This window comes from Pogona vitticeps, chromosome 3 (assembly GCF_051106095.1).
Source record: "Pogona vitticeps strain Pit_001003342236 chromosome 3, PviZW2.1, whole genome shotgun sequence".
Lineage (NCBI taxonomy): Eukaryota > Metazoa > Chordata > Lepidosauria > Squamata > Agamidae > Pogona > Pogona vitticeps.
In genome coordinates, this window is record NC_135785.1 from 198,090,479 (window position 1) to 198,115,872 (window position 25,394).

At 40.7% G+C, this 25,394-nt stretch overlaps 1 protein-coding gene and 1 long non-coding RNA gene across 2 annotated transcripts; one reads left to right on the forward strand and one right to left on the reverse strand.

Annotated features, from left to right (window-relative positions):
* Nucleotides 1–243: 243 nt before the first annotated feature.
* On the reverse strand, nucleotides 244–24,079 carry PWP2 (PWP2 small subunit processome component). The gene is made up of 21 exons (XM_020783907.3): nucleotides 23,951–24,079; nucleotides 22,399–22,511; nucleotides 22,091–22,185; nucleotides 21,676–21,775; nucleotides 19,534–19,677; nucleotides 18,114–18,249; nucleotides 16,313–16,539; nucleotides 14,946–15,089; nucleotides 12,926–12,996; nucleotides 12,267–12,403; nucleotides 11,657–11,805; nucleotides 11,192–11,339; nucleotides 9,970–10,120; nucleotides 9,359–9,539; nucleotides 8,237–8,384; nucleotides 6,905–7,013; nucleotides 4,738–4,803; nucleotides 4,157–4,375; nucleotides 3,623–3,773; nucleotides 2,577–2,651; nucleotides 244–1,483 (listed from the first exon to the last, which is right to left on the reverse strand). The coding sequence occupies exons 1-21, from the start codon at nucleotides 23,966–23,968 to the stop codon at nucleotides 1,324–1,326; spliced, it is 2,742 nt and encodes a 913-aa protein (XP_020639566.3). The 5' UTR covers nucleotides 23,969–24,079; the 3' UTR covers nucleotides 244–1,323.
* On the forward strand, nucleotides 24,078–24,694 carry LOC140705680 (uncharacterized). The gene is made up of 2 exons (XR_012085141.2): nucleotides 24,078–24,198; nucleotides 24,523–24,694. It is a non-coding gene; the product is annotated as an uncharacterized LOC140705680 (long non-coding RNA).
* The last annotated feature ends 700 nt before the right edge of the window (nucleotides 24,695–25,394 follow it).

Genomic DNA, 25,394 nt, shown 5'->3' on the forward strand with positions numbered 1-25,394 from the left:
TGCAAAGGGAAGCAAATAGTTTTTTTATTGGCTGAAATCCTGTCGCTTAGCAAAGTGAATTGCCACTAGAGTAGTTGAAGAATTGACTCACCAAATGCTCTCTGATTCATTGGGCCTATTCTGGTAGCAACGTACCATGATAAGAAACAGGATTTTAGCCATTGTGTCTTTACTCTCAGGGGAAGGGGGACTGCAGTAGCAAAGTAAGTAATCCAGCCTTAATAATATGCAGTTTGACATGGCGAGTGTAGGACCATTTATTCTTCAATATGAGTCAGCAAAATGATTTTGGCCAGCTCCAATTAAACAGTGATTTTTCTCTGATTCAGTGCTCAGCCAATTCATTTGATTTCCAAGTACAGTCCAAAGTGCTGAGTCCTAGTATTTTAATGCTCTACAAAGTTTAGGACTCAGGTAACTAAAAGAACAATTCTTCCCATGTTAGCCTGTCCATGGCACAGGCTTTGTGATATCTATTCAGTTTTATGTCAACATCATTAACACAATTGTTTCCATCTGCTGTTTGTTGACTGGATGGTATAATTGTTTCACATTTTGTTTTTCAGCTTTCTGTTGCTGTAAAGTAAACTGTTCTGGAAATGTCACTGAAGGATACAGAAATTCAAAATATATACAATCTAGCAGACTGTATTCCTTCCTGCTCTTGGTTAAAACAATGTGTGCAATCCTGGCATACCAGTAATTCCCAAAGCATTACTTGGAAATAATATCATTTATTTGAAACTAAGACTTTTGTTAACACCGATAGATTTCCTCCATCGTTCCTATTAAAGGTACAATATGATGTACTCAGGGACACAATTACACGCTGCACTCCAGAGCAGATGTTTTCAGCACATATTAAGCCCTTCCCCTGTTTTTTAGACCTATATATCTGGATCCAAATCTATTCTTTTCCGATGACCTACTTATTTCTCAGTAGTCCTCAGATTCATCTGTTCCCATAACTAACAGTTTAATTTTAGATAAGCAATCTTCACATATGGAAGCACTTGCCTCTCACATTGGAGACAATCTGCAGTAAGACTGAGGTACTTTAATATGTTTTCTCTGGAGTCGACCGGGGGGGGGGGGAAGGCTCAGATCTAACAGCATTAAGAAAGTACATATTGCATTTGTTACAGAAAGAAAGAGCAAGATGATAATTTGAATAAAAAAGGTACAGCATGCTTAGTTCTAATCACATTCATTTCACCTGTACAAAATAAGCCACTATGAGGGCTGTTCAGGTCCCAGTGAGTACCACTGTTAAATTACTGCATCATTAACAAAAACAGTCCTGAAAAACAGATATAAATGTTTTCATGGAAGTGCAGCTGATTCTTCCATTACAGAGTCACCGCTGGAGTCTTCCAAACTCTGCACGTCTTCGTCTTTTTCAGATAGTTCTGCTGTTCGTTTCACACCCCGTTGTTGTGAAATGGACAAGATATATTTCATGTTATAACAGTTCCAGTCACAGCTGTAGAAAGACCAATGGAAAGACTTGTAGAGCAGTTTCAAAGCAGTGTAAGTAAGAACTTCTCTATCTGTATAACAGTAGAGCTGAAAATGAAGGTGGCATAAAGCTGTGGTTGGTTCAAATACACAACAGTCATCTACTGACTGAACATTTAAAAGCAAACATGAGAACGTGCATTACTGAAGAATATTGTGAGGCAACAGGAAAATCTGCCTATGGTGTCAAGCAGCGATGTCAGCAAGTCTTTGGATTTTAGTCCCAAGTCTGAGTCCAAGTTCTGAGTCCCTATTAAAAATAAACTTTTTTTTCCCCAGAAAAAAGGAGGGGTGGGTGAGTTCTGAGTTGTGAGTCAAGTCCAAGTCATTGAAAAAACAAGCAAACAAACAAAAAAACCCTGAGTGGAGTCATCAGCACAACAACTCAAGTCCCCACCCCCGGTGGAAAGTCTATGCTGCCTCATTCACCCAAGAAACTCTCTATCTAATGAACACATGCATAACGTACACATAGACCTTCCCCTTTTATCTTTCTGGCAATATTTAAAGATCTGCCTCTTTCCACAGGCTTTTAAGAACTAAGATTGAATCCCTCATGGATACTGGGCATATACTGTATATATATAGATACAGTAAGATAAATAAATGCAGTTTATTGCGCTTTTAGCCTAACTTGTCCCTCACTGGGAGAAAGGCAGCCTATAACATGAAGGAAATAAAAAATAAATGTTGAAATTGGACCTTTGTTATGCTTCTGCAGTTAGATTACCTGTTGCAAGATGGGTTTTTTTAAAGCAAAAAAAAAATAAGGCAGATGTTTTCTGGTACCCACATATATATCCAACACTATCACATACTGACACTTAATAAGGACAATCACTTTAAAGCAGTGGAGAGAAGAGAGTGGCTAACGACCCAGGCACATGCCAGAGTAAAATCACATGAAGTTGGGAGTCTTCTAGGGCAAAACTTCCTCAAAGGGGAATAATATGCTAAGAAAAGTTAATTTTAATTAATAAATGCAATTCTGGTGCTCTCTTCATCTCTTGCTACTGAGGAACATAATTGTCTTAAAAAGAACACAACAAAATACATACAGTTTGGAGAGATTTTCAAAGTGATGCTGAACACTCCTCTGAAGAAACTGAATGGTCGGCAACACTCTCTCTGACCTGCAAAAGCACCAAGAAACCCAGCAAAACGTAAATCCCAGAGGACAAATAGCCTTTCTGTACAAGTTAAAATAAAAAGATTAAATGGCTCATTTTTACAAATAACATTTTGGGCACTGAGAGGTTATCTGTGGGTGTGTCCCATTCAATCCTTGGGGCCTATTTTTTGCTGCGATGACTACTATCTGTGAGCGTCATAAATGGGATGCTCTCCCTCAGGAGCTCAGGACGGCCCTTTTCGTGTTATCCTTTCGAAAAAAGCTAAAGACCCATCTCTTCAGACAGGCCTTTAACAATTATAATTGAATCCCTGAACCCCATTTTAGCAGATAATTTTAATCTTTTTTAGGTTTTTCATTTTTTAATCTTTTAATCGTGTTTTAAATCATATATTGTTTAATTTATCTTTTAATATTTAACTTACTGTGTGTTTAAATTGTGTGAATGTTAATGTGAGCTGCTTTGGGTCCCTTTGTGTCAGAAATGGGGAATGATGAATGATGATGATGATGATATCCACAGGCAAACACACAGATAACTCAAACAGAAAATGTATTCTACTTTCATCTAATATTTCAAATTCCTATTCTAACATAGATGTAAGACCTTCATAGAGTCTGGGGGCTGTTTTCTACTTCAGGAATACCATGGGCCACACCATACCCTCCCAGTGATAAGAGCCAGGGATTTTTGCCAAAACAAGGTGAAAGGGTAATGGCTTTTTTAAAGATGAAAAAACTGCATCCCCTGCAGGCATGATTTACCCATGGGGAGACTCTGGAGCTGTGCAGATTGCTTTGAAGACCATGTGCTTCGCACCCTGGACTAAAGAATGGTCTTTTGGTGCCTGACACAGTCCATTTTCCAAAGCTACCCAAGTGTTGCAGGAAGATCACTCCAAACTTCTTAGAAGGCAAGGTACCAGTAGACATGGTGTTCCACTCACTGTCTGCCATCCCAAACACACTAACCTTGATTTTAACTTGCATCCATGTAACATGAGCAACTTCTGGGTCCACATGAGGTAAAATTCCAAGTGACGGGTCTTCTCAAAGGAACATGCCAAAAATTCTAACATCTTTTCTATGTACAGTTCTGGGAGTGATGATGAAACTACATCAACTGGATTTTTAAAAAAGAAGACAGGATATAATTCATTACTTAGCATTGCATCAGCAAAAATAGAACATGTGAGAAGGTAAACTCTGCGTTACACATGACACATTAATAAGGTTTTCAATCGCCCTCTCTCTTACACACACACATACCAGCAAAGGAAATCTAAATCAAACAATTCTTGAATCATATGACACATGTTCCCTCTCACCTTCTTCTTTGTGCTCCTATTACGGTTTCTTATTTTCATACTTGGAACAAGTATAAGATCTTGTGGGACTTACCCCTTCCTTCCCTCATCCTTAGTGCATATCCTGCTGATAAAGAATTCCAGGAAATCTGGCCTCCTGCGAACATCACATTAGAAGAGCAATAGCAATAGAGCTTACTTTCATTATACGGCACCGTTTCCAGGACCTCCTGAATCAGTTTCTTTTCATTCAGTCGAAACGCCATGACAATCGCCTTGGTGTACTCTTTCTGAAGTAGGACTTTACGAATGTTGCTAGGGGTGATGTCAATTTCGAGATCAAATGGATCAAAGACAAGTCCAGAGTCTAAAGAATAGATAAGGAGACCTTCTGTAGTAGTTGCTGCCCAGCTTCGTCCTGCAAGAAAAGAAGAAAGTTTGCATTAGTTAAAACTGTTCGTGCCCTGGAAGAAGGGCAGGCAAACACACTGAGAACACAACTTTCATCCACACAGGTTTAAAAGGATTCGTCTATGCCTACATATAACTTTGTCCTTAAGGTCACTGGCTATTACAAAGCATGTCATTTGCCATCACAGATTGCTAATTTAAGTGCTCATATATGATGAAAACGGCAATGTGACAAATATGTGGCAATTGTGATCACAGTTATTTTGCCCAAGTGTGAACAATGATGCTCACCTTATTCCATTTAAATTACCACAACCTGGCTGTAAAAGGACCACATACATCTTGCTTGTTCCATTATGAAATACTCACCAGTAGGAGAGAAGCGGAGGCAAGTCACTCTGATCTCAGGTTTAAAAGAGCGAGAACTCATGTCACCTGAAACAAAGCAAAATGCAGTGCACTAAGATCCTTCCACATGGCAGTCACAATCCTGAAGAAAGTCAGGTCTTTGATGTTCACATACAGAGACCCCACAGATACAAGTGGTTCTCCTATTTCAGGCTTGGCACCCACCACATACAGGAGGGCAACAGAACACTCGCCTTGCTTTCATGTTTGCTGAGCACAAAGAGGAAAGCCTGAATAGGCTACAATTGCTGCCAGTCTGTGATGTAGTCCGCTCAGAAGCATGATCAGTTCCCTCTCTCACTGTTTTTAGGAAGCTTGCAAAGCCGTATTTCTTCAAACTGTTCATTTCAACATTTTCAGTGCTTACAGTATTGTGATTCTTTTAATGATTCTGTTATTTTAATGAGTTTATTGTCTAATTTGCTTTTGATTCAGTATAACATGCTTTTGTTATTTGTCTGCCTTGAGCACTACAGTGGTGTCTCGCTTAACGAGCGCACCGTACAACGACAACATTGCATAGCGATCCCTTTTTTGGGATCGCTAATGCGATCGCTCAACGTTTTTTTAATAGGGCAAAATTCGCTTTGCGAAGACCGGTAAGCGTTTCGCTTACTGATCTTCGCAAAACAAAGCCCGACGATCAGCTGTTAGGCGGACAAAATGGCCGCCGGAAGCCCGGAAATGGCCCAAAATGGCCACGCGCAGCATTTTCGCACCCTCGTTAAGCGAGGGGAGGGCGCGAAAATGGCTGCCGGCCATTAAGAAGCATCGCTAAACGGTGAGTATTTGGCCCATTTGGAACGCATTAAACCATGTTTAATGCGTTCCAATGGAATTCCCTGCCCCGTTCAACGATGCTTCAGCATAGCGAAGGTTAATCCGGAACGGATTAACCTTGCTATGCGAGGCACCACTGTATTTTTTTAAGAAAAGGAGCAAAATGCTAATAAATAAATAAAAATAAAATGTATACAATCCATCTATTCAGTTGCCTATTACAGCAGGAGTACAAAACTTTTTTGGAGTATAAGGACCACGTTCCCTTTTATTGTACCTTCTAGGGACTACATGTTACCAATGGGAATAGGTCCTTAGAGAAAGTGGGTGGGTCACTCCATGCTCTTTCATAGACATACAGGTTTCACATCAGATGTGACACAAAATGGAGCGGCTTTTAAAAAGCCATCCCTTGTGGCAACCAGGTTTTTAAAACACTTCCCTCCCATCAATTTTAATGATAATCAGTGGAGGCCTTTAAAAAGATTAGTGGCCATAAGGAGGACCTTTTTTAAAAAAGAAGTGTTTCAGTGCACAGGGCAGATTAACTTTCCCTCTTCCTGCAAATGACCCCACTCTCCAGTATGATAATATGCTTTTTTCAAAATAAAAAACCTCAACTAATTACTACATGAGAAATGTGGGAGGCAAAAAGAGGCTGCCTACCAAGGGTTCCTGCAGTCACTAAATAGCAAGAAAAACGAGTATCCTTAGTTCAGACCATATCTTTGATAGAGGCTTTAGAAACATCAATGATTTGGGTGCAAAACAGTAACATAGCGAACTATGAGACAGAAAACGTGGAGCAGCAGTAAGTTGTTGTTTAGTCGTGTCCAACTCTTCATGATCCCATGAACGAGAGCCCATCAGGCCCTCCTGTCTTCCACTGCCTCCCGGAGTTGGGTCAAATTCATGTTGGTAGCTTCGATGACGCTGTCCAACCATTTCGTCCTCTGTTGTTCCCTTGTCCTCTTACCTTCACACTTTCCTAACATCAGGGTCAGCAAATATCCCTTCACAAAGCTTGGCTAGACATGAAAGTGCTACCAGCTGCTATAAAGCAGCCACAAAATCATCTTGATACCACAGGCCACAAAAGTGATTAATGCAGCTACCTCAATATGTTGATATATTAACTGTCCATAACCTAAAGCACTCAGTAAATGTGTTATTCTATTGGTTGGGTTCTAAACTAAAATGTTTCACCATAGGAAGTGAAGCAAGTAAAGTGAAAAAACACAGAAAAAATTGTTTTAGGTTTTTCACTTTCTTATCCCTTCTTAAATCTGCACACTCAGTACAAACATTGTGGCTATTTTGTTGCATATTGCTAAAAATCTAGAAATACCTCTCTTTACTCCTGGAAGAGGAATGGCAACACCATCATCATCCCCAGTTCCTTCATCTATTAATGCAATGCTTCCAAATTCAGTCATCTTCCTGCGATCCAAGTACTCCTGTGAAAAAATTATATGCCAAAGTTTACCTCCTATAAACAAACTTTATTTGAGCTACAATATCATACTCAGCGTAGTTCTATGTCTGTCCATCCCAATCAAATCCAATCAGTGTCCATGATTTCTGGATAAATATGAAGTATCACAAAGTTTATTTCTTATTTATTTAAAATATTTTTACCCCACCTTTCTATTAAGGACCCAGGCAGGTTGTATCAGAACTGAAATAAACAGTGGTGCCATTAAATGAATGGTACTTCAGGGAAGACAAACAGCCAAGTTACAAACACAGAACTATGTCTCTTGATTCGAACACTAAATTCATTATTAGTTTACAATTCAGGTTGCTATAGGGGAAACAGCAAACACATTTCCATTTGGAAACTTCCTATTTCAATTTCATAGATGAGTAGCAGATAAGTTAAGATTAGTGATGGGCATATTCATATATGAATACTCCCCCCAAAGGTGGAGATAACAAGGGTCTGGCCCCCTGGGGCCAGACCGTCCACTCACCATTCTGCCACTGCCGCAGACTCTGCATTCCCTTCCTATCCCTCTGGAACTTGTGGTGGATTAGCCACTCTTCAACCCGGCAGAGGCTCATCATCCCACCTTCTGCCAGGAATGGCTAATCCATCGCAAGATCTGGAGTGATAGGAATGGTGTGTGGAGCCCATGGCAGCAGCAGAACGGTGAGTAGACGGCCTGGCCCCAAGGGGCCAGACCCTCGTTATCTCCACCTCTGGGGGAGTATTCGTATTCCCCCATCTCTAGTCAAGATTTAATGGCAGATTTCCGAATGCTCTGTAGGAAATCCTAAGGGCTGTCTGTATGCAAATATTTGAACAACTGCAACAGTTAAAAAGGGTTCTCCCAACTGGTAGGGCGCATATCAGGAATGACAGGGGAGAATTATTGTGACAAAAGAAAACACTTTATTCTGTGACCATAAACTCTAGGGCTGGGCATATTATGACAAGCACCCTGTTCCATCATTATCAGTGATAATGATATACCATACTTCAATGTCATAATTATTTAGTTTCACATGTCTGCCTGCCTTGGCCAGCATCTTAGACGTGGTTCCACCTGGCAGACTGGTTCTAGTAAAAAAAGGAACAAGAAATATGATTGTGTAGGTCTGTAGTCTGTTCACCTTGAAGCTAGGCTAACCTCCAATTCCATACCTAAACATGCATAAATACCTATCAATTACTAACCTCCATCGCATCTAAAGAAAGATTGCAAGATATTTCGAATTTCTTGACGAGAATCTGTTCCTTGACGTGGTAAATACAAACAAACTTTGATAGCCCGCCTGCCAAAATGCACTGCCCATCAGCAGAATAACACAGAGTGGTAAAAGACCTAAAGAAAGACAAAGAGAGAAATGTGTAAAAGAGCCATTTTATTTCTGTTTCATGGTTTAAAAATCAGGCAGCTTCAAAATCTCTCCAGAGTAATTATAGTGGAAGTAAATGCATTTCTTTCCTTTCTACAAAAACCATCCAGAATAATTCACTGTGTATAAAACAACTTTGGTAAATTCTAGATTTTAGGGGTTTTGCCTGACAGTAACTGTGACAGTAAGCACAAATACACTGCAGTGTGTTCTTACTTCTTAATAGGAATGCTTCTGTTTAGGATTTCAGTCCATGGTCTCCTACGGCACGCTATTCCAATGACCCACCTGAGTTTTCTTTCCCAACTGGCACCAGCGTTTCACAGTATTCTACACCCTCATTCAGCTATTTTTCTAGTTATGTTTTTGAGGTGGGCATGTTGCAAGATCTAATAATAGTGCTACTGAGTTCCAGTCCGCTCCCAAGCCTCAGTTCCATCACCTTCCTATGTACAGCAGCAACACTCTTAAGGAAAGATCATTTGCTGTCTGTGAAGGTCCTCCACATGAACTTCTGGATAGCTCAGTGGTTTAGGGATTGGTTGGGAGTTCGATTCCTCATTGTGCCTGCTTGACAGGGGCTGGACTTGATAGGATCCCTTCCAGCTCTGCAGTTCTAAGATGATGACGATGATCAGAACCCTGATTTTTATGGTTTCACCTTCACACTCTGGAGGATGGCAGAAGTGATGACTGAGGGGGGTGGGGCTAGCAAAGTGTTTCTCCTCGTCTGCGCATTGTGTAAGAACAGGTGAACAACCCTTAGTTTATTGCTAGTTCCACACAGCTAAAAACGAAAGCCAACAAAAGGCTTTGATTAAACAACACCCCTGTGATAGGAGTGGCTCCCTAATTCAGAAGATAACAGCCCAGAGACTGATACCTTTTTTATGGAGCCAGTTCTCCATTAAAAAAAAAAAGTGAGAAATAGTCTACCTACTTTCCCTTAGCAGACTGCTTGGCCGTTATCTTGTCCAGTTCTTTCCTCCCCATCTGCAGATCATGTCGTCCCACAATCGATCCGGTCTGCACTGCATTTTCATGATCCCAGAAAGTTATCTGTCCATCCAGAGAAGCAACTGCAAGTTCCTTACCATCCGGGCGAAACGCAACAGCAAGCACTGCAAAAATTCGTCGTCCAAGCTTTGTTTAAGAAACTTTACATGCACTTTGACTACATTGTCTCCAATTCTACAAGCACAAGTAGGCCTGCAGAAAAATTAGAACTGCAAATCACCACATCTTACATTTCCACTGACACAAAAATCCACCCATTTAATCACTACTTTCATTATTTGCAAAATATTGTGCCAAACAACCAGTTTACTTCTGTAGTTTCTCCACCTCTGATGCATCATTTGGTACTCTTAACATTAATATGATTTCTATTCTGCCAAATTAGGTTGTAGTCAGAAAAAAAGCTGTGTTGTTCACAACTTAGTAGCTTTCACATGATTACAGCGTCAAGGACCCAGACTGTCCCATAACTGCTACAAACATCAGACAAACATCGCTGTCTACATTCATTCAAGAGATTTCCAAAGGATTTACCATCTGAGTTTAGTGGCAGCGTTTCCTTGGTCCTCCAGCTATCTAACATATCCCACAGTCTCACCGTCTTATCCCACGAGGCACTTGCAAGGACACATTTCACTGGATTAAAATGCAGACTACTGATGGGACCTTCATGGCCAGATAAGACCTAAAGGGAAATAATGAATATTTGAAAATGCTAGAACTTCTGATTTTGAGTTCTGCATATAATTCTAAATCAAAACAAAATGACTGTATATAAGTAGGGTGATTAAAAAATCATATATAACAGCAATTTCGTTGTTTAGTAACAGGTTTTCCATACTGGAAAAGTACATGATCAGATCTCCCATGCTTTAGATCAGCTATTCTCAACCTCCCCCCCCCCCCCCGCCACATCCCTTTTAGGAGATTTTCTCAAGTTCTAAGACCCCCTGTCAAAAAAGGATACAGCACAAACAGGTACTATCTTTTAGAAAATGCTCACATTTTTCAGTCTGTAGCCCCTTTCAAATGTACCAGGGCCCCCACTGCCCCCGATGAGAATGGCTGCTTTAAATAACACATAGCTCAACACGGGAATGTGTAAAAATCTGTCTTTGTTTTGCTGCATTTCTCAGATTTTCACTGATATTTGCATTCTTTCTTGGCAAGATAGATTTTTCCCTTTTTTGTCTCCTCCAGAATTTTGGGTATACCTGTACACTTTTTAAAATTTTGAATGCAAAATGCTTCCAGTAATTAAAGCACATCTGCAAATCTCAGGAATATTTTGACTTCCAAGTCAAGATGTTCTCTGTTCTGTTTCCAGTTTCAGATGATTAAACAATGTGTTTTTCTGCATGCAAATGAAAATCCAATGAGTTTATTTCTATTTCAAGCACTTAAGCTGATGCCATAAGCTAACTGGTGAACACACAGTGTAACAAACAAGGACTCCAGTACCACCACATAACAAATAAATTGCAGTAACTTCATAGCCAATGATATTTGGCTGGGATTAGCCCAGGAAACATTGGGTAGAGGCAGCCCTAAAATAAAGAATTAGTATGGAAATTAAATTGAGAGGAAGCAGAGTAGGACAGATTTCTCCATTTGCATCACACAATAGGCTGCTGTATGAAGGTCAAACAAAATCAGTTTTAAAACTCACTGGAGTTCAGTGTTTGTTAAGAGTTGGCCTTATCAGAAAGTTTGAAAAAACATATTAAGACCACCACAACAAATGTCTTTTCCTTACATCTAACAGTCGTCCACTTTGCACAGACCATAGAAATACTTCAAACGAGTCTTGAGAACCAGCTGAAACAATCTCGCCACTGGAGTCCACAGCCAAGCAAGAGAACTGGGTTGGTCGTGGGGAAGTGAAGGTACGGAAATTGCGGTATCTGTTTAAAATATGCAAAAAAAAAGGTTTTTAAGAACAAACTTCTATGCCTGGACTTCTCTCTTGTCTATAAACCTCTGAGAGGCATACGATTTTTGACAAAGGATACTTTCAAGGAGTAAAATGCTTACACCATCTCTTTGATACCACGACAGTACCACAGGGCTGTGCCAGATCAAAATGCGCCCATCTGATTCAGGCCGTGTATAACAACTTTTCAATAAATCTCCGGATGTTAATTAAGATTATAGATCTTTTGATTTCTACTCTGCCTGAAAACAAAACTCAGGGAGACAAAGAGATAAAGAATTTATGTACCTGTGCAGATCAAAAGCTCGGACAGTTCCATCCAAGGAGGCGCTAAAAATGACAAAGCCGGAGGTGGTAAATGTTACAGCAGAGATGCTGCTAGTATGTTCTGTAAAGGTAACAAAGCAAAAACCACTGCTGGTGTTCCACACCTTCACCTATGAATGGAACAGAAAGAGTCACTCAGCAGATCTCCCATAGGTTTCGTTTCTTATATCAACAAAGCATTTAACCTCAAAGGCCACCGCCATTCACTGAAAACACATTCCTTATGCCACCCTTGTTTTCAGACGACCAATACCATAAATAGTATTTCTGTCCTCAGTCTGGGCTACAGCCAGTTCCTAATATGGCCAACTTCCCTGTTGCTCCATTTTGCTACTGTTAAAAAAACTATTCTAATGTTTGTTTGAAAAATATTACTTGCAATAGCAAAACAGAAGTAAAAACTTACAAAGAAGGAGGGGTGGAGGTACAGTTTCTATCTCCTAAAACATATTTGCTGGAGTTGGGGGGGGATACATTACTCTTGCATGTTGTTAGCACTGTTGCAATAAATTTTAAAAAACAGTGGCTTTTCCAAAGCCATCATACTCCAAGTTTACCAACAGTTACTTACTTTGCCATCATCCCCACCAGTAACTAAGTACTGTCCATCTGGCGAATATGCAAGTGACATCATACTGTTGAAATGACCTTGCTGCTTCAGCACGTAGGATTCGCTTTGCCATTCCCATACTAAGAGCTGCCCGAGACCTGTTAATGCAATGCAGAGAAAGCCTGGGCAAAAAGGTCCATTTCAAAAACCAGCTGTTGAACGGATACTTACACACACACTTAGAAATATTCTGATTTTATAACCAAGGTCAGCATTTACATTCACATATAAACTACAGTGCACGTTTGCCTGATCTAAGAAACATAAAACTATTATTTTGAAATTATAGTGAAACGATACAACAACTAAAGAATTTACAAATGCTGTAGAAATTTGGATGTAAGATTTGCAACAGTGAAGAACAACAGGACTGGACAAGAAGTTAACAGACTTTTAGCACACACTGTTTTTTTTCCGTTTTGTGCCTGCCCATGTTCACATGGAGGAAAAGATCAGTTTTAAAAAAATTAAATAGGGGAGGGAATTTGGGCCAGCCCTATGAGGTCTGGAGGAAGGTGTGTAAGGCTCCCAGGACCTCTAGAAGTTGCCTAACCCTGCCTCTAGCACAATGAACTGCATGAACAGGCCCACAGTGAGACTCATTTCCCATCGCTACACACCTGAACATCCAAAGGCAATCCAGTCTCCTGTACCATTGAGAGCAATAGATGCAATCCTTTGGTCTGAAATGCTAAGCAAAAAACACAGAGAGAACTGAGGTAAGAGATTATGAGCAATGATGAGCGTTTGGATTCCTATGGTAAAGCTTCAGAAATCACACAGTCATGAAACCACCTCCACAAGGATACAATATTAAAACCATAATCATCTAGCTTAAAAGAAAAGACTTAACGTTCACCATGGTGAAGAAAAAACAACATACGGTGGTGCCTCGACTTATGATACGTCCCTCTTTATGACCATTTTGAGTTACAACCTGCTCTGGCCGCAAAATTTTGCTTTGACTTGCGACCAGAGCTTCCAATTACGACTTTAAAAAGGCAGGGGAAAAGGGTGGGAAATTCAGATTGCTAACCATTGGTAGGCGAAGAGGCTGCTTCTTTGTAGCTCTTTTGCCCCAACGGTTAGAGTGAGTAAGATTGGAGGAGGCTTGCAACTGCCTGGTAAGGTGCGGTGCTGCTTTTTGCTTTTAAAAAACTGTTCTGGGTGGGTTTTGGCTTGGGTTTTTTATGTTTCTGTGCTGTGATGTTGTTTTGTTTTTTGGTGATTTTTTTTTCTTTGCAGCCCCAGCACGTTCCTATGGGGCTTGCTCCATTGTTGTTGTTTTGTTTTTTAAGCCCCAGGGCCTTTGGGAATTGCTCCGTGGCTTATTTTTGGTTGGTTGGTTGTTGTTTTACAGCTCCAGCGTGTTCCTATGGGACTTGCAGTGTTTTATTTTTATGGGGGGCTATTTTCCCCCTTCTGGAACAGATTAATCGCATTCCAATGCATTTCAGTGGGAAATGGTGCTTCGACTTATGGCCATTTCGAGTTACATCCATCTTCTGGAACAGATTATGGTCATAAGTCAAGGCACCACTGTATTCATACAATCAGAGGTAATTTAAAGGGGCTAAATGGGACTACTTTCAGTAGTGAAGAGGTTTTGCTAATCTCAACGAAGCAGACATCTGCAATTTAATTAAATAGGTACGGCACAGTTGATGAAGACTGAGTTTATTCAATTGACAAGTGAAGTGCTTAGGTTATTAGATATCTGTTTCACTGCTTAGGTTATTAGATATCTGTTTCACTGATAATGGGTACCAAACCAAAGTGTTCACTGCAAAGTAAACTTTATTAATTTAAGAAATATTTTCATAAGAGTAGGGTTTATTGAAGTTTGTGTATATTTATTCTGTGCCTGTATTCATTGGAGTTTCACCTGCACATACTGCTCTACCTTTGCTCCTTACTTCCCCAAGAAAGGCACCACCTGATCTCCAGGGAGACGGCCAGCATCAATCAGTGACCCGCTCTCTGTGCATGAATTAATGGTTAAAAACATACACCTGTAAATAGCAGCCTCAGCCCTTACTATGCATGTTAAATGGTTAGAAGCCCCAACTGTAACAAGGATAAAAGGCAGTGTGATTTAAATAAGCAACATTTCAAATTCTGGCAATGCAGAATTCAAAAAGGCACGGTGCCACCAAAATGCCTTTAAAACTTCAATATGTCTGGATCTTTACTGCTCTTTATCTTTACAGAACTTATGTCCTACTTTGGGCACATCATGAGAAGGCAGGATTTTCTGGAAAAGATAACAATACTGAGAAAGGTAGAAGGCAGCAGGAAAAGAGGAAGACGAAAGATGAGATGGACTGATTCCTTAAAGGAAGCCACAGGCTTGAGTTTACAAGAGCTGAGCAAGGCTGTTGAAGACAGCACATTCATATTCATCATAGGTTGGAAGCGACTTGATGACATGTAACAACAATAGCAATAGAATTCATTCTATTATTAATCAAGTTCACCTATTATTTTTTAGGTTTTCAAAAACCCACACTATTTCAGACCGAGCTGCTTACAAACCAAACATGGCTTTTGAAGAAAAAAAAAGGTATCATCCAAGTTTAAAACAAACAAACAAAAACACCCCGACTACATTTCTTTTCCATAAGCAACAGCTAGACTAACCTTAAAGAATGGATGAGATTGAACTCAGGAAGCTCATGGAGGTGAAATATTCCAGAAGCAAAACCAGTGACTAGCAGGTGAATTTTCTTGTGGTAAGCTGCAGCAGTCAAGGTGTTAAAATCTCCTTCTTTGTTTAAAAAGTACCTGAGCAAAAAGAAAGTAGACACAAACAATAACAGAGGATTAGCAGATGTTATCACTGATACATATTACCTGAAATGCATATCAATCATTCAATTACTTCCGTAAGAACAGTCTGAAAGGCTTGGGGGGAAAGCAGTCACACTTCATGATAACAACACAGTTCTAGACATAGTGATGTTTTAAAAAAGAGTGAAAAACACCAATTAATAAAATAAAATAAAAATTCACTGCAAAAAAATTTAAAAAGAAAAACATATGTAATCAAAACCTTACAGAAGACAGAGCTGACCCTTTGGATGAAAGATAGTGGAAACTGTCTTTGAAACTCCTCTGCTCAAGGATGGTCATTTTGAGCAAAGTGTCCTGGAAGGATGAAAAGGTCCCTGCTATATGACTGAGTCTGCATCCAATTCTGTAGTGGCTGTAACTCACACATTTATTAGTAAGCTGAGGAGGTATTCTAAAGTACTTTTTTTTGCTTTCAATGGCTAAGAGCTGGGTAAAGACATATAACAGTTGAAATCCAGTAGTGAATGGCAATTAAAGCAGGCCCACTGAACCAATGTCACTTATGGAGGAGCAGATTCACCAAATTTCCACTGCATCTATGGGCCTTCTCTATTTGCAATTTACTACCGTATATGCCGCCATATACGGCGACGGGGCGTATTAGACAACCCCCCCCCAAAATGCGGCGCCGGGAAGAGTCTTGGGGGGGGCGGCGGCAGGAGGAGGAGGAGGAGGAAGAGAGAAAGCGGGGCATGGCGGGCGCGCAAACGGCTTCCCTCCCTCCATCTGCCTGCCTGCCTGTCTGCATTCCTCCCTGGCGGCGGCAGAAGGAGGAGGAGGAGGAAGAGAGAAAGTGAAGGGGTGGAATGCGCGTGAGCGTGCACCACTTCCCTTCCTCCATCTCCCTGCGTGGCCCCACATCACTCTCTCGGCGGCGACAGCTCCCTCCCTCCCAGCGGCGGGAGGAAGAAGAGGGGAAACGCGGGTGGCGGGCGGGCGAGCGAACGAACGCGCGCCGCTTCCCTCCATCCATCCCTTCCTCCCCGGCCAGTGCAGCCCCGCATCACTCTCAAGGCGGCGCCAGCTCCTTCCTGGCACCCGGCGTACAAGACGGCATATACGGTACTAGATTTCAGCCAGTGTCTTTAAATTGAAAACGAATGAGATTACTGCCGCAAATGCCTGCTATCCCAGATTCCTGGAAGGCCACTTACTTGCCCGCACATGAGTATTTCACTTTCTGCCTGCCCTCTTGTTCCTTTGTGCTGGCCTTCCCATGGACCTCCTTCCCCTTCTGTTCTTCTGTCAACTCTTCATCTATGTCTCTGGCAGATTCCTCCTGGTCCACAGATTGGTCTTTCGGGGCTCTAGCTTTCAGACCCTTTAGCTCTGTGTCACACTGCCACATACATAATGCCCCATCTCGGCTGACAGTGTACAACTGTAAGAACAAAATATAATGATAACAATGGCATGAGAGAAGCAAATCTTACACCAATGAGCGAGTGGTACAGCATTGCAAGCCATTACACTGAATAACAGCCAGATAATATTTGGCCGATAACAATGCAATCCTAACTCAAAGATGCATCAGCTATGGGGAGTTAGGAATAAGCACGGAGCTGTTCAGCCAACAGAATACAATTCTACCAGCTGACCCCAGATTTGCCAATAGAGGGATCTCCTGGCAAAACTGCTCTGCTCAGGAAGATCTGCCAACAAGAGTGCTAAAAAAAGGGTGGCAAAGGGGTAAGACAAGAGAGGAGCCAAACGAGGTCAGATCCAAGCCTCCTCCAGGCCAGAGACATAGGTACAAAGTTAGGCCACCCTGAAGATAGTCCTAAGTAATTTCTAACATCCTGGGCTGGGAAGGGGTTTGGATTCTGCACTGCTTCAGTCGGCCAGCTGCTGGCTAAGCTACACCCAGCCATCTGGGCCAATTATGACTGTGCAAAGACTTAACTTCTCAAGCCATCAAATCCTATTTGTTGAAAGCTTTAAACCTAGTACGTATTAAAACTTCGTAAAATAATGGAGTGCTTTTCAACATGCACCCTCTTTTTTGTTTTTTGGAAAGCAACTTTTGAAATGTTTGGATATGTGACATTTGGTGAACTCAGTGTGTCAACCAACAAAGGCCCCCTTATGGTTATATTTATTTATTTATTTATTTATTTATTTATTTATTTATTGGACTTATATACCGCCCCATAGCGCTGTTATTTTATTTGTATCATGCACTTCAGTGTTATATATATCTGATTGTCATGTCTATGTATATCTATTAGCAACTCACAACTAGTAGTAGAGTGGACCTTTTCTTTAGGTTGGCTTACAAAGTATAAGGGTATGATACATCTGGGGTGTTACTAGCTTATTTTTGGCTACTCGGGACATCAGTTACCTTCATATTTTAAAGTACTGCTCAACGTCCCTAAGAACTCTACAATGTAAGAGCACCTTGGAAAAAGCACATCATAGACAACATTATCCTGAACCTAAAGTGTTGTCCTGAAACAAAGTAAACTATCCAAAAGCAATAAAAATGGAGTGGAATTCATTTAAATCATGATTTAAATCACTACTCCGTAAGCATTTTATTTTAAAAAAAATCTGATTTAAATAAAAAAATTATTTTAAAAATTTAAACCTGATTTTTTATTTAGATCAGATTTTTTAAAAATATAATGCTTACTGACTAGTGATTTGAATCATGATTTAAATGATTTGACTTAAACCAAATTCACCCTGAAATGGCTCAAACCTTACTGTGGATTTACACCAGCATACAAGTAGTAATGAAAAATGCACTACAAAATGGTTGCCAATTAATGATTTGCTATTTAGATTCCTTGTCAAATAGTAAGTCACATGACTGGAACATGGCCAGGAATGTAAGCAGTGACTTACATAAGCTGTAATTAGTCAGCTGTGATTTATGCTGTTAGACTTACACTGATGTAAATCCCCATTAGGATTGTGGTCAATGTAAAAAAAACTGTAGTTGGTACCTACATCTAGACTGTTTTCTTCAAAAAAACAGCCAACGATAGCATCCTTATGGCCTCCCAGTGCATAATAAACTAGATTGGCCCATCGCTCTGCTCCAAACACCCAGGTTGACATATCCTTGCTGCCTACTGCAAAACATCTAGAATTAAAAAAAGAAAAGTGTTCAGAAACATTATTCTGCAGACAGTTTAACAGACTGGCTTTGGATATAACAGCAAATAATCTATACACGAGTTTACTAACTACTGGTGGCCTTAGGAAAGATAAAGTTGCTATCAAAGATCAGAGAAATATTCTTTCCATCAAAAGCAAAAAAAAAAAGCCTTTGGATTTGATGCATAGTTTCTAATACAAAGTCTTTTAAAGTCCGTTCAGTTTTAATTACCATGTTTCCCCGAAAATAAGACAGGGTCTTATATTAATTTTTGCTCCAAAAAACGCATTAGGGCTTATTTTCAGGGGATGTTTTATTTTTTTCATGTACAACCCTCTACATTTATTCAAATACAGCCATGTCATCTTCTGGTTGCTGCACAGTGGTGGAGGGCAGGGTTTCACTCAACGGGGGCTTATTTTTGGGGTAGGGCTTATAGTACAAGCATCCTGAAAAATCATACTAGGGCTTATTTTCAGGTTAGGTCTTATTTTCAGGGAATACAGGGTAGGGATGTGTATTCGGCAATGATTTGCTGCTACTGGCCAAAGTGGACATTTCTGGATCTATGAAACTGAAGGGAATAAACAGGTCAAGGAACACTTACAGTAACTTCAAAGAAGTTGAGTAAACTGTTGGAGATGGTGAACACAGAAAAATTGCAAAAAGTCATTGAAAAGATGAAGAAATGTCTCATAATTTAATATTCTTCTGTAAAATAAGGGCATTATGAAGACAGGTGTGGTCACATTACCAATTTTGGGTTAGATCCAGAGTTCCATAAGTGGACTTCCTTTAAGTTTTAGCCAACTCCCTCTGGCCATGCCCCATGTACTCTGGAGTACCCTTTGGAACAGTTCAGGGAACTGACATGGGTTGGGGAAAGGAGAGGAATTCAGGAGGTTATTTTTTTTGCCTACATTCTCCTTTTTCATGAAAGTGTCCCACTGGTTGAAGCCCCCTCCACAAATATAAGGATTCTCAATTTTCAGAATGGCTCTGCTGGACCCACTCTGTTAATTCATCTCATGATAAATTGTTTGCCACTGATTCAGACATGATTAAATGTTTGGAAGAAGAAAATACTAATGAATAAAAAATATATTCATAATTAATTACAGCTCTACAGGAGAAAAAAGACTAGAATGATTCATCTAGAAATAACAATGCAAGATTTTCTAATATCTTAGCAAAAGTATACATTCCATGGGCTTTCAATATATCTGCTCTCTTTTTCTGAAGCTATGACAGAGTGCAGAAAATACTTACTTGGAATCATCAGTCCAATCAATGCAGGTTGTTTCATCATATGCACCATAGTAAGTAGTGTCAAGGACAAATGCATTAAATTCTCTTTTTTTCCCTGGGGCATGGTACATCATGGCTACTTTATCCTTTGTGACCACAAATTTCCTGTTTCACAAAAAATTGAAGAGCACAATGAAAATACCCAGTTTTTCAAGACAGGAATAAAGATCAATAAAATGAAAACCATCAGTGTTACCTAAACAGTAGTAGGACAACTTAGTAAAACCATATGAACTGTTATTTTTTTTTTTTTTAGATTCCATATTCCTCTTAGAACTGGGACCCAACTCAGTACATAACTAGACTAAAAGCAGGACTAAAGAAATAGAACAGTTGTAATATCAAAACATTTTAAAGTAATTGTTCTATTAAAAGATAATTGAGTTGAAATAGTAGAATAGTGTCTCCATTAAAATATGAAAATAATTAAAAATTAAGAAATACACTTGCCACAGGCCCTGTCCTTGGCAGCCAGTCCGTAACCAAATGCTTCTTTAACAAGAATGGTGTCTGCCTACCAGGGGAAGGACAAAAAGGAGGGGACCAGCCTAGCCTCCCTCAGAAAGGAGGTTCCATAGTTCAGATGCAGACATCAAGGCCTTCTCTCACATCTGCACCAAGCATGCCTTTGAGGGGGGGGGGGTGGCAGTGAGAGATGTGTCTCCCTCACAGGAGTCAAAGCCCAGACAGGCCTCTACACGTTAACACAAAGGCAACATCCCCTTGGACAGCTCTACTGGTATGGCGAGTCTCAACACCATAAAACTGAGAGAGGAACTCTTTAATCAGCAGCAGTCTGGCACTGCTGGGGACATCACCCCCACTGCTCTGGCACAGCTCTGCCAGAAGACAGTGACTGTAATCTTAATCTTTCAGATAACCTGGACACCAAGTCATGCAGGGGTTTTTACACAACAAAACCAGCACTCAGAATTATGCCTGGAACTGGAATGAAGGCTAGTGAAGCTGTCAGAACAAGAGAGTTATATGTGCCCTTTAACATGTTTTGATCACCACACTGGCTGGAGCAATTTGGACTGCCAGAAATTTCTAAAAGCGCTTGAAAGCAGCATCACACTAAGTGTGTTACAATAATCCAAATGGGCTCTTAAACAAGGCATGTTTTTTGAGATACACACACACACAAGAGGCAAGGTTTATATAAATTTATCCTGAAAGTACAATACTGTTATTTATAACAATTTTGCTATTAAACATTTTCATGCATGCAAAAACTGCACTGATTTCACTAGGTGGAGGCAGCCCAATGAAATATCTTGTTCATTTTCACTGTGTGTCCATGGGTTCATTGTGCACATAGTTGTCTTTTTCCTATCATTTGTACAAGGAGATAGCTACTATTCTGTGCACAGGCAGATACCCCATTCTTTTCAATGGGTGCAACCGCAAGCTGGAGATCACCCAGACATCTATGCCTGCAGGTTTATATTTTTCTAAGAGGAACCTAAATCCACCCAGATAGATCAGTGGTTTAGGTATCTGGGGACATAGCCAGAGGAGTTCAGTTCCCATTTTGCATCCCAGAAGAGCAAGTCCATGTGGCCCGGGCAAGCTGCACTATTCCAGAAGAAGGGAATGGTAACCGCTATGAAACCCTCTAAACCATTGCCAGAAGTCAGAAATGACTTGGGAGCACACTATTATTACCATTGTTATTATTATTGAAAAACACCAGGCACAGTCAATCAAGATTATAAAAACAATGACTGATATTATGTAATAGATACAAATTTTAACCAAAAACCTAAGTATCTGTTAAATTTGGTGTAGTATGTATGCTGTCCCTAATATTGCCATTTTTTGTAGCTCAGATGGTGCAATTTCTGAGATCTGATTATGACGACGATGCTGATACTGACTTCTATCATTCCTGGTGTCTAATATTAAACAGATATTCTTCCTATATATGCCCACTCAGAGATAATCCCAGTGAGTTCAGCAGGATTCATTTGTAAGACAAGTATGTACAGGTCTGGAGCCTTGATCTGTGTTTTCATGATAAACTAAATCTAGTTCAGGGTTATCTACTAGTACTCTTAACATACACATAAAAGGAGGTAAAACATTAAAAGTTCCACGTACTTTCCATTTGGGGAAAAGCGGACACTATGAACTGGTTTATGAAAATGGAACTGATGGATCACAGATTTACTGATCAAGCTGACCAGTAAGGCAGCTCCTTCTGTAGAAGAAAAATAAATGATTCAAACACATTATTAAACAATTGAAATAATACAATCAATACCATCCAAACTTTGTCTGAAATAGATCTCTCTTATTTGACCAAAATAATAAAATTAATCTATTTCACTTAACTCAAGCAATCTATACTTATTGTCTATCTGGATTGCAGGCCAATAGATATATACCACATAAACCAAACACAGATACAGTAAAAGTCATTTACTTAAAAGAAATCTAATTACACCTGAGGACTGATAACAGAATTTTTGATATTAATCTTATTCCTTCTCAACATCTTTTAGAAAACAAATACCTTCATCAACCAGTATAGCAAGGTTCCCATCTGGAGAGAGCCCCACACATGAGACATTGTATTGGCTTGCCAACGGTAAAGTTTCAGACTTGTTACTGGAAGAAAAAAGTGGAAAATTTGTTGTTTTGAAGTGTTTTGTCTCAGCTACACACTTCTGCTCAATTCAGGAAGAGTAATCTGCACGTTGAAACACATTTCTGTACACAGAATTTGATTCCCACCGCACTGTCCCCAATAGCAATGCATTTTGCTAGGAAGAGAAGGGAAATCCCATCCTGTATCATCAGTCATTGAAAGAAAATGCTTACTTTTTCAAGTCAAAGACAGTGATTCTGTTTCCCACAGGACTGATGAGCGAATTTCCATCAGGAGTAAAGGTCAGATTTCCACATCGGTAGACTGTACCCAGCAAGTTGGAGAACTAGGGAGAGAATTAAAGTTATATTAATCCATAAAGTCATATTAATCCATAAGCAGAAAGCCTCCCCAAATCTGATTCTCAAATATGTGCTGGACTAAGACAGACCCTGATGTTGGGAAAGTGTGAAGGCAAGAGAAGAAGGGGATGACAGAGGACAAGATGGTTGGACAGTGTCATCGAAGCTACCAACATGTATTTGCCCAGGAGGCAGTGGAAGACAGGAGGGCCTGGCGTGCTCTGGCCCATGGGGTCACAAAGAGTTGGACACAACTTACAACTAAACAACAGCAACAAGACAATAATGCTGGAAAAGGCTGAAGGCAGCAGGAAAATAGGAAGACCAAATATAAAACAGATTGACTCCCTAAAGGAACCCACAAGCTTGTGTTTGGAATAACTGAGCTGTTGAAAACAGGACATTTTGGAGATTGCTCTTTCTCAGGATTGCCATAAATTGGGGACAAATTGATGCCACATAACAACATAATTGTCTGTGGGGAGGGGCGGAACCCATATGATTGGTCCTGCTTTCTGGGAATGACAGGGAACTGTAGACTAAGACATGCAGAGGGCACCGAGAGGCTGACATAAACAATGAATACGCAGCATGTGAAGTGAGCATCTGTTCCTCCACTTGATCCACAACTACTCCCTGAAATAAGTATTTTGGATGCAAGAGCACACATGGGATGGGGTGTATGTGTAAAGGGGAGATTAGAACTGGATGAACTGACGAAAGAGACAATACTAGGGAAAGTTAGATGGTATTAATAGCTTCTAATAATATAACTTCTATCATACTGCCATGTTCCACGTTTTTATTTTTCTACGTTTTTAATTGTATTTATTATAATTTTACCCTCAAATCACTCTATGATTTTTTTTATTTTCACACCTACTTATTAATGTTGCTATTTGCTTTTTTGTTACTCTGTTGTTCTTTTGTAAACCACCCAGAGTGGCCTTGGCTGCCATATGTGTGGTGTATAAATCAAATACATACATAAATGAATTAAATACTGTTCTATTCTATTATCGTATCACGGTCATAAACAGTCCTCACCGCCCGCCCCAAATCCACCCTACAAGTACATGGGTTTTGGATGAATCTTCTTACTTGCCGATCATACAAGCAATCCGAGGGACACGGGTGGTGTGTGTGTGTGTGGTATCCTCTCTACAGGGATAAACCCCGGTGGAATGGTGCCAGGCAGGGCTCCTGGGTTAAGGTCAGACTCACTATCTGAGCAATACATGCCCCAAGGCAACGATCGGAAGCAGTAACTAGTAAGAAAAGCAGGACCAAGGGACGTGGGGTTGGGTACTCCAGAAAACGGCGCCAGCCAGCGAGGGGCAGACCTTCTCGCACCCCCAGGTTTTTCCTAATCCCCGTCCCGATCCGACCCGGCCAAGCCACCCTCCGCCTTCCTGTCTTCTACCTTGTACGCGAACTTCATGCTTGCAGCTGCCCTCGTGCGCACCCCAGGGCTCCGCCGCGCGATCCCTACAGGAAAAGCGCCTCGGCCGGAAGGCCGCCTCTTTTCGCTTCCGGGTCAAAAACGTGAGCCCGGTATGGTTCGTGTCTTAAAGAGAAAGAATCACCGACGAGCGAGGTTTACGCTCATTTCATGTGGTTACGTGCTAAGGCTCCCCACTGCCTAATTTCTGCCCGTAGAAAAGGGGGACGGTGAGTATTTTGCCCTCTAAAGAAGAAAGCAAAGCCTTAAGCTTTCAGATTCTTTGCACGCCTTTTTTTTCCCTTTTAAAAATTTTTTGGGGAAACCCCTTGAACCGGGGTTGATTCAACCGGTAATGCCGGTAACAGGCATCGGATCGGAGCGACGACGGACTGAATTTCAGTCCCTTTTATGGCTATCAAAATAACTGTCCGTTTGGCAGCTTCAAAGCTAATCGGTTTTCTTGTGGCAGGAACGTTTGGCGTGTGCTAGAGCTTACTTCGTCGAATGTATGAAATTATTAAAGGTTTTGCTCAAATCATTAATCCACACAGAGATTGCAGCCAAGAAACCGGAATAGAACTGAGACTCGAGAAAATTAAAGAAGATCGTGAAGTGTAAGGATGCGTCACTGGAGACCAAGGCAAAATCATCTGCCTTCTTGTATTCCTGATTACTGTATATGGGTGTGAATACTGGACAATGAATAAAACTGACAGAAAAGTACTGGTGCATTTTAAATATGATGTTGAAGAAGAGCTTTGCAGATACTCTGGACTGTCAAAAAGATGAACAAGTAGGTCCTAGAGCAAATCAAATGAATTACTTTACAGTAGTTCTTTGCTGGGCAAGTATGCATGCACTGGTAACATCTCGTATAGATTACTGTACTGCAATGTGCTCTACGTGGGGCTGCCTTTGGAGACGGTCCGGCGACTGCAACTGGTCCAGAATTGAGCTGCGTGGCTGGTGAGTGGTGGGGCCACTAGGGGACACATCAAGCCGATTCTGTTTAAATTACATTGGCTACCAGTTGCTGCCCGGGCCCAATTCAAAGTGCTTGTTTTGACATATAAAGCCCTAAAGGGCTTGGGCCCTGGATACCTGAAGGACCGCCTCCTTCCATATGAACCTACCCAGCAGTTAAGATCTAGCCAGGGAGCCCTTTTGAAAGAGCTGTCCATCAAGGAGGTAAGAGGGACGGCTTGTAGACAAAGGCCCTTTTTGGCAGCTGCCCCCAGACTATGGAACGCCCTCCCAACTGAGATTCATCTGGCGCTGACGCGGATGACATTGCACCACCAGGTCTAAACCTTCCTATTCCAGAAGGCTTTTAATTGAAATAATATCAACTGTGGGTCCTGATGGCAATTTTTAGAGTATATATTTTAATTGTATTTTAATTGTATTATCTTTTTATTGTATT